The 9,430-nt window shown below is 41.4% G+C and overlaps 1 protein-coding gene across 1 annotated transcript in view; it reads right to left on the bottom strand.

The window, feature by feature from the left end:
• The window catches only part of APPL2 (adaptor protein, phosphotyrosine interaction, PH domain and leucine zipper containing 2), a 44,799-nt gene that overhangs the window by 3,802 nt on the left and 31,567 nt on the right, over positions 1 to 9,430 (bottom strand). The window contains exons 10-16 of the mRNA XM_008569174.1: positions 9,125 to 9,313; positions 7,614 to 7,656; positions 7,477 to 7,533; positions 7,293 to 7,381; positions 3,863 to 4,021; positions 3,643 to 3,695; positions 1,735 to 1,909 (exon numbers count right to left, since the gene is read on the bottom strand). Of these exons, the coding sequence (XP_008567396.1) occupies positions 1,735 to 1,909; positions 3,643 to 3,695; positions 3,863 to 4,021; positions 7,293 to 7,381; positions 7,477 to 7,533; positions 7,614 to 7,656; positions 9,125 to 9,313 (765 nt within the window). The remainder of the gene's footprint in view (positions 1 to 1,734; positions 1,910 to 3,642; positions 3,696 to 3,862; positions 4,022 to 7,292; positions 7,382 to 7,476; positions 7,534 to 7,613; positions 7,657 to 9,124; positions 9,314 to 9,430) is intronic.

Consider the following 9,430-nt stretch of genomic DNA (forward strand, 5'->3'; position numbering starts at 1 on the left):
GGGAACTGGTCTCCACATGGGATCCGAACCCTCGGCGGGAGCGCCATCGTGCTCCCAAGTGGCGCACTCTCCAGTGTGCCACCAGGCCGGCCCTCTAGTTACCTTTTTTATTTTTTTATTTTTTTTCCTTTTTGTCTTTTTTCGTGACCGGCAACAGATCGCAACCCTCACTGTCGTGCCCGTACTGGACCGGGACCGGTAACGGGATCGCAACCCTCGGCGTTGCGCCCGCACCTCGCTCAGCCAGTGAGCGGCCGGTCTGTATGTGGGATCCGAACCCTTGGCGGGAGCGCCACCGCGCTCGCAAGCGGCGCACTGTAGCAGTGCGCCACCGGGCCGGCCCATCTAGTTACCTTTTTTGAAGCTAACATTTATTGAACACTTTCCATGTGCCAGTCAGCTGTAATTGTTTTACATAAACAGGTTGAGCTTCCCTTGTCCAAAACTCTGAAACCTGAAATGCCCCAAAACCTAAAACCTCAAGTAGTTCCACACCTGATATCGTGTGATGGATCACAGTCAAAATGTAGGCGTGTAAGACAACTCAGTGTTCTCCACAGGAAAAAAAGACTCTTCTAGTGTCCATCATTTACAATAGACTTGGGTCCCATCCCCAAAATATCTCATTATGTATATGCAAATATTTTAAAATCCAAAAAAATCCAAAATCTGAAACACTTCTTGTTCCAAGCATTTTGGATAAGGGATACTCAACCTGTATAAACTCATTTATTCCTCATGACAACACTATGGGGTGTGGATAGGGTTACTTTCATTTTTATAGCTGAAAAAACTGAGATATAGAGGTTGAATAAGTTGCCCAAGGTCATATAACTAAGAAATGCCAAATCCTGGAATAAACCTGGACATCTTGGTTCTAAAGCAGTGCTGTCCCACAGAAATATATTGTGAGCCTTATACATAATTTAAATTTCTCTGACAACCACATTAGAAAAATGAAAAGAAACTGGTGAAATTAATTTATTCTATTTAATCCAGGATATCTAACATATTACCAAGTAGAAATATAGTTAACCTAAAAAATTATTAAAGAGGTATTTTACATTCTTATTTGGGGAGGGGGTATGATATCTCAAAACTTCAGTACATATTTAACACTGAAAACACCTCTCACTTCAGACTGGTTATGTTACAAGTGCTGTATGTGGCTGAGAAGATGTATTGGACAGTGCAGCTCCTAACAGAGCCTGTGCTGGTGACCGTCACATCACAGTGATTCACTGTCTATCATTACTGTAGATCTTAGCACCTGAAACCCCAAATCACCCAGTTAACGTTGCTTGGCCTCTGTTTTGGCCCTCTAAACAAAAATGTCAATCATATTTTCCTTGCGGTTGTCCAGTTATTTCAGGCAGGTTCATGTTTTTTCATTATTGTTAATTTTTATAAATAGTACTCTCAGAAATGAAAAAACCAAAAACCTTCCATTTTCCAGCTCTGAGATATAATAGGATAACTCTAGAGTGTTGGCATCATTATAAACAATAGTATTCACTCACCACTGAAATTTTAAAGATATCAGTTCTTGTCTTTAAGGGAGCATCTTCTATCCTATACACCTTATAAAATTAAAAAGTAAAATAAGGGGTAGGGGCAAAAACGAGTAGCATCTTCATTTAATCCGATCCAACAAACATTCTAGCACTAACGTGCCAGATGGGCTAATATGCCTTAAGGGGAATTAGATGAAGCCATGAGAAAGTCTGAAAATACCTCAGAGTTTGACTGGTGACCATGAGATGGGACTCTGTCGTTCGGAAGATGTTATGAATAGCCCGCGCGGCCAGCACTTGTCTCATTGCTTCATAAATCACTTCAGTGGTGCTGTCTGTTTTAACTGCCATTGATCCCAAAAACCGAACTATAAACATCTGTTGCAAAAGGGAATCTGCAAGAGAGCATGTTCCACTCAGGATCACATTTCCTTCCTGCCTGTGGCTGATGTGCATACCAGTGTCAGGTGTGCGGGTCTGAGAACAGGCTGGAGATCTCAGGTTTTGCCTGCTTTCTATGGAAAGACTTTCTACCAAAATTTCTCAGTACTGCTTCTATAAACCCAATATTGCCAAAGCTCTGCATCTTTTATTGTCTACATTTTGTCAGCTTATTTGGGACTACTTCATTAGACAAAAGAATCCTCTTTTTTCTTCATCTATAAAATGAGATAGTGGTACCGAATGAACATCTTTCTAGCACTGAAACTCTAGGTGATTATATGTGGTGACCTTTTACCTTTTCTCTGAAAATAAGAGCTTTTCCATTAGATAATAGAAAAGTCATTACTTTGGCCCACTGATAAATTCCTCCTATAGAAGAAAATTTATTTGCAGGAAAAAAGGCTTGATGTTGGGTCTCACTTAATGCATACATATTTATTACTAAGTCATCATAGCAGTGATGATATTTCATAAACTAATGGAGAGCTCAAGCTACAGTAATTTGCTTATTGACTGTAATGAACTGCCAGTACTATTCTTGATAAAGGCACATAACCTGACAAAACTGAACAAAAGTAACCATAACTAGAAGATCCTGAAGAATGTTTAAAAAGATCATCAGTATTTTTCTGTAAGAACAATAATTCCCTTACCAATTATTTAAAACCAAGAAGTGCCCCCACCGACCCCCAAGCCCCTAAAAATAACTTCAGGGTTAAAAAATTTATTAGGAAAATATAAACTGATATAATGTTATAAATGGTCGCTCCCCTATGAAGATAGTTTTTTTGTGTGCACTGTTTATAAGTTTTTTGTATGGATTGTTGACAAACTGTGGACTGTTTAAAGAGTCAGCTAGATACAAGTAAAGAGAGATTTGAGGCACAGCCTATCAACATCATTAAAAAACACTTTTTTTTTTTGCCTAAGGCTATAAAGAATGCCAATTCTCAAGTCCTACATTTAAATTGGCGTGTAGTTTCATTCTGATGACATTCTCAGGCTCTAGTCACGAAGCTGTGTTAACATGAGGTCTTGCTAGCACTCTGTTACTAAATTGCCTTGGCTGGGAATGCTAAGTCTGTGCAAGTGAGTAGCAGACTATGGTCAGCTCCACTGGGTATGTCCTTTTTAATTTTTTTAAAAATTGAAACATAATTGACTGTATATATCTGTGGGGTACCGTGTTTGAATATGTTCTTAAGTACATTATAAGAACTGAGTGTAAATTAAACAACAAATACCTGAATTTAAACAACTTAAGTATTCATGGCATCTTCAAATTCAAGAATGAGTTATTTGTGGCTTTTGGTTTTCTAAAATGAAATAGCATAATATTTGATTCAATAAGACTGCATCTTACCATGATCATTTTATCCTCTTTGAATCTGGTTTGTAGGAACGTGATACCAGGTTTAGATTTGGCAACATTTCTATGCTGAAAGGGTATGGGTGTGGCTAATGGTGGAACAGCTGGAGAAAAGTTTTTCCAACACCCTCAGTTTTTGCCCAAGACCCGCCCTTTCTGCACATGTCCTACTAAATTTTCACAGAGAATAACAAATCATAATTTCAATTCATATTCCAAATCACAGCTCTCTAGAACATGATTTCACATCTTACTTCAATGGCCCTTGTCATTCTGCACAGAGGAAAAAATAAGCACACCAAACTAGCCACTTACCTTCTGCTTCTGGAAATGACGCATCCTCGGTTTCACCAAAAGGGTTGATACGCCTAGGGGAACAGCCAGAGTTAAACAGTAATGACAGCTTCAGGTAAAAGGACACTTAACACTTGAACTCTAAGTCAGAATGGCAACAGTCTTTGGTGGTGGGTGGGGACACGAAAGATTTCAAATTTTATTTTCATTTCTCCAAGAGAAAACCTCCATTAGCCCATACCTGCTGCCTCTGTTCTGATCAAGGAATTCTGTGGCAGGAAGTACGATGTCAAATTGAATAGGTGTTCCAGGTGCAATCAGTTCTTCTGCTTCAGGAGCACTGACTGTTGCTTTGGGAACAATCTTGTCATTTTCCATCTCTGAATTTTTCAGATTCTGGCTGGAATATAAAATAGAAGGGAAAAAAAAATCTCTTTTAAGCTTATGCCTTTACAATCAAGTGAAAACTTGTTTAATGCTGATGTGACTTTTACAAATAGAAATACAGGGAGAAGATTTCAATCGATCCCTCAATCCATTCTACAAATAAGTCTTCCTAACATTTCATTCATATCCTTGAATAAAAACCTTCAAATCTTCCCACTACCTCCAGTTCTCTATGCTGCACAGCATCGTGTACTGTGTGTGAGGCTACTTTTTACATAGATACTAATCTGTTGGTTTCTTTCTTCCTGTGAGACAGGGTTTGAGGGTCAGGGATATAGCTAAGTCATATTTATTACTTGACACATAGTAGGCACTCAAAAATGTTAGCTGAATGGACAAAATATCTTGGCCTGGCATTTAATCACAATCTGGCTCTGATTTCCCAAAGGCCAGAGCTACACCACACAACCATATTTCTGTCTCTTTCCCAATTCCACTGCTCACCCAACTGTACTGCAAACACCAGCACGAATTCCTACTCATCCACTGGGCTAGCCTGAACCTCTCTCTCTCCTCTGAACTGTGATTCTTCTCAGCACATCACAGGGACAGTCTCGGACCCCTGTGCGCCTCCTGCGCTTAGCACTGTGCCCACCGCTACTGAGATGGTGGCCCCTAAAACAGTGTGCCGTTTGCACAGTGATTAATAGTGTACCAACGTGTTTCTTCTCTTCCAGTGTCAGAATGCTGTAATTTTACTTTTCACATTTTTGAAATATTTTTCTCCCCAGCTAGAGTGTAAACTCCTTTGAAGGACAAAGAATATAAAAGTATTATGATTTCTTACACTGTTTGGACCATAAAAAGCTCTGAATTATCTTTCTGTTCATTTGATATTTTATATGCCAATATTTTCTTGTTTCTCAAACATGTCAATAACTGAATGTCCTCTATGAAACTTTTCAATAGCCATTTGACAAAGATCAGACTGAATAGAATGTGGTTAGAAACACCAATATTGTTTCTTTGCAAGAGTGGCTACTTCCTTTTACTTCTCAGTTTAAATATTATCTCCACAGCCAGGCCCTACATAGGTCTCCTCTTTATGACAGTACCCTTGTAATTAATATCATAGGGTTCTCCCCATTTTTAAGTATTTGTTGACCTTTAGCCTGTCTTCCTTCATTAGTCCATAACTTTCATTACCTAGGCCAGACCTGGACACATAGTGGATACTCAAATATTTGTGATTAGCTGGACAAATTAATGAATAGTAGATATATAATAACTGCAGAATGAGGGAAGGCCACACATGATATTTGTTTATAAGTAAATGGCAAAATATAATTTGCTTCTTTCCTCCACTGTCATCAAAACATTATTCTTAATGAACTGACTCTACGAGAGATGGTACCCCTCCCCCCACAACTATTGGGACATCTGGCAGCCACATCTGTTACCCAATCTCTGGTTAATTCATTTGGTTGGCTAGAGTCACATTTTTCCCCACAGGTTTTTGTGTGTCCCTTTTGTGGGGTCCTTTCTGTTTAAGAATGTGATTTACTTATTGTAGAACAGGGGAGAGAAATTACTGAATAATTAAATCTGAGCTACAAATTGTCTTTTTAGAAAGCCAATCACACCTTATAATTACTAACATTAGTTGAACTATACATCAGTACCCTGGAAGGAAGGCATATTAGAGCTGGAAGGGACTTTGGAGGTCACCTGGTTTCTTGACTCCTTATGTCACAGAGTTGAGGAAACAAAGGCCTGGAGAACTGACTGACTTACTCAAGGATATCTAGCTGTGTACAAGGAAGAGCTGTCAGTAGAACCCATGTCTCCTATCCCACGTCTAGTATCTGCTCCACTGTGCCCATCAAACATTTTTGTAAGCTGACAGAGAGAAGACAGACGCATTTACCCAGGAAAAGGCTAATAGACTAACCCTCACTGACTGAATCTTTATGTCCATTTCCTTTCAGGGAGTGCCTGCCTCAGTGCTGCACTTAATAAGCATGCTACCTGTATAAACTGTTAAATCCTTAAATTACAGTCCTGAAATGTGTAGCCTCTTTCCCATTTTTATTACCTTTGTTCAGGTTCTCCCATGTTCTATGTCATAGCTGCTGCTACAGCAACATCCCGTTGGGTCTTTCTACCCTCCCCTTCTCCCCTCTGACCCTGTCGAATTTATCCTTATATAGTGCTGCAGAACAGTTTTTCTAAACCTGGTTCTGTCACTTTTCTCAAAACCTTCAGTTCTGCTCTGCTGCCTGTAACTCCTAAGCAGGGCACCCAAGTCTTTCACATTCACACTCAAACATATTTTCTTTCCTTACCTTCTATCATTCCTTTTCATGTGCCCAATGCCAAGTGTGTAAGCGCCACCTGCACATGACCCTGGGAAGTTACCTAACCACTCTGAGCTTTCTAATGACTTCCTTCTGGGGTCATTAGATGACATTTGTAAAAACTTTAATGGGGCTCTTTTCACCAGGCCATTTAAAAGGTGGACAACAAATATAGTCATAATTTTAATTTACCCTTTGATGCCAAGTTTTCATTGGCATGACAAATAATAAAGCCCTCTGCTATTTAACCAAATGGAAATTCCTATTAAGGATTTATATTTATTCTTGGAATAAATCCTAAAGCAGTATTTGAAATGAGAAAAGCTATATGCATGAAAATATTCACTATAAAAGCAAACAAAGGAAGGAAGGTAGCCTGTTATTCAATAATAATAATAAATGATGAAATAGTGTATAGTTATTGAAAGGAACTATGAAAAATGAAGAAATATTAAAAAAATATATGTAAAAATGCAAAATAAATGTACATATGAAATTATCAGTATATATGTATAGATGAGGCCTGGGCAGTATAACACGGACACACACATAGGAGACGAGTTTGTTCCTTATTTAATAAAAAGTTTGTTTTGGTTATGTTACTTGGGATGCTGCTAGAAAATGTGGAGGGAACTCCTGACTAGCAGGACCTTCCATGCACGCCTATTTGCTCGGACTGCAGCAGCATCGTCCGGTGGGAAGGGCAGGGTTGTGGAAATCAGACATGTCTGAATCCTGGCTCTGCCACTCACCTGCCGTGTGAATGCGGCCAAAATATTTAACCTTTCTCAGTCATAGTTAATGCTTCTGTTAACCAGGGCTGAGCAATATCCCTTGGTGCTTTTGGAATTAAGTAACAACTCGTGTCAAATTCCTAATACATGGTTTAGCTCCACAAAAGCTAGTTTTCCTTTGTCCTTTAGTTACCTGGGGCACAAGCTTTCTTGTTTTTTCCCAAAACTTGTAATGGGAGTCACTGCTTGGAGAGCCGTCTGATTCAACTTGATTGCGACTGCCTAAAAATCCACAGGAAGACACAGTTAGTCCCAGGAAGTGGGCGCTTACCTTTCAGGTTGAGAAAAGGGCTGACAGGCAAGCAGCTGTGAATTACCTCTGGGTTGTCAGTCAGGTAGATCTGTCTGGAGATGTTGTTTATCGCACATATCCACTGTAGAGAACATTTTAAAAAACTGAATCCCAAAGTCACCCACAACATTAGGAAAGAGGTGAAACAAACAAAATCTGTACCTCTTCATTTTCCTTTCTGCTCTCTGCCTGGAGGGTTATTCCCCTGAAACAAAACGTATCTAAATCAGTGCTTCCCAGATCTCAGTATCTGAGGATTATTCTACATAAGCTGACGTCAGCTTGGCTGCCAAAGGGAAAGGGCCAGGAAGGCAGATGATGGGAAGGAAAGAAAATGGGGTCCTGGGTCTGGCTTTGCTGCTAATTCAGGACATGGTCCCGGACAAACACTTCCTTTCCCTGGGCCTCAGCTTTCTCATCTATAAAATGAGAAGGTTGGACTCAGATCTTCTAACGCAAATCTGTGATTCCATAGTGAGGACCATCTTGTTGACCACCTTTTAGGATGATCCAAGGCAACCAGGACTCTGGCCCTGCCACTCTGCCAGCCGCACCCAAAGAAGGACTTAGCAGCCGCTCCACTCCTTTTCCAGAACAAGAAAATCTGCACATGGAAGGCCAGGGAATAAGGTAACAATACTGCCCCACCTTTGTGAAGGCCTTAAGTCTTTAAAGGGACTCCACACCTGTTAGTTCCTTTGTTCCTTGTATCCGTAGCAGATGAAGGAACACAGATCTTATTTTATATCTGAGGAAAGTGACACCCAGAGGAATTAAGGAACTGCAAGGGGCCATGACTAGAATCCAAGAATCTTCATTCCTAGGTCATTTCCCATCACCAAGGAGGAAGGATGATGTCTAAAGCTGCTGTGCCGACCCAGGAGAAAAGATGATTCACACTGTCACAACACTGTCCCCACCTGCACCTGGAATACTCTATTGTTCAGATAACATCTTAACTTAGAGCCCCAGCAGAGAAAGCAAATACAAATAGGGCAGCGCTGGCTGAAGGACAAGGCACTTCCCTGCCTGGACAGGTGAACCCTGAGGCACTTCTGGGGACTCTGAACTCTGTGGAGCACAGTTTGGAACCCACTGCTCTAAGTGAGAGGGGCTCCCACTGGGATGGGATCTACTGCGAAGGACTACATGGCTGCCGATTTTTAAAGCATGGCCTCTTCTGGGCCCCTGAGGTGGAAACAGCATGGTAACATGTGATCCTGCTGCAGCTGCACGGACTGTTCCCATCTCCTGCTTTAGCTGGAAACAAGGACTCCTCAGGCAGGTCTTCCTTACCCCTCTCCTCATCCCAGCACGGACACAGATGCTTGCTTAGGCACTGGCTAGGAGGAGCCATGGACTTCTCTCCCTCCCTCTCTGAGAATCTGTGCTGACAACTACTTCTGTTGTCGTCTTACACATGTGGGTCATCTGTTCTCCAAAGCCACAGACAAATCCTGACTAGGGCTCCTTAATTAAGGCAGCCTGAATCCCACATGGGTCACATGCGCTTGTTTAAGGAGAATATAAAATCATCCTCCTGAAAGGTCAACAATACCCAGAACTGGGCCTCTCCCAGGGAAGGCTGGCATGTAGGCATGAGCCAGGAAGCCCTTGGCAGGGGTGGAGTCACTACACTTGTTCTCCTCCCAAACAAAACCCGTGAGGCCTACGATTTTCCATTAGGAGTGGTGATCTGGAAGCAGTATCGCCGGTCTTCACAATCCACCGCCATCACCGAGCAGTTGTCCAGGTCCTGGATCAAGCCTCCGGCCACGGCCCCCCTGGGCTGACACATGAGATTCCCGCCTTGGGTGAAGAAGTAAAGTCTCTCCCAGGTGGTGGTGACCAGCCCTGTTTTGCTGTATGAATTGGGTTTTAAAAAGTTAGTACTAGGAAGCATGAATGGCACCTGCAGGTCTTGCTGCCTTTTTTTTTTTTTGGGGGGGGGGGGGGGGGTATTGGGGGTATTTTAGAAA

Source organism: Galeopterus variegatus, unplaced genomic scaffold (genome assembly GCF_000696425.1).
Source record: "Galeopterus variegatus unplaced genomic scaffold, G_variegatus-3.0.2 Scaffold472, whole genome shotgun sequence".
Taxonomy (NCBI): domain Eukaryota; kingdom Metazoa; phylum Chordata; class Mammalia; order Dermoptera; family Cynocephalidae; genus Galeopterus; species Galeopterus variegatus.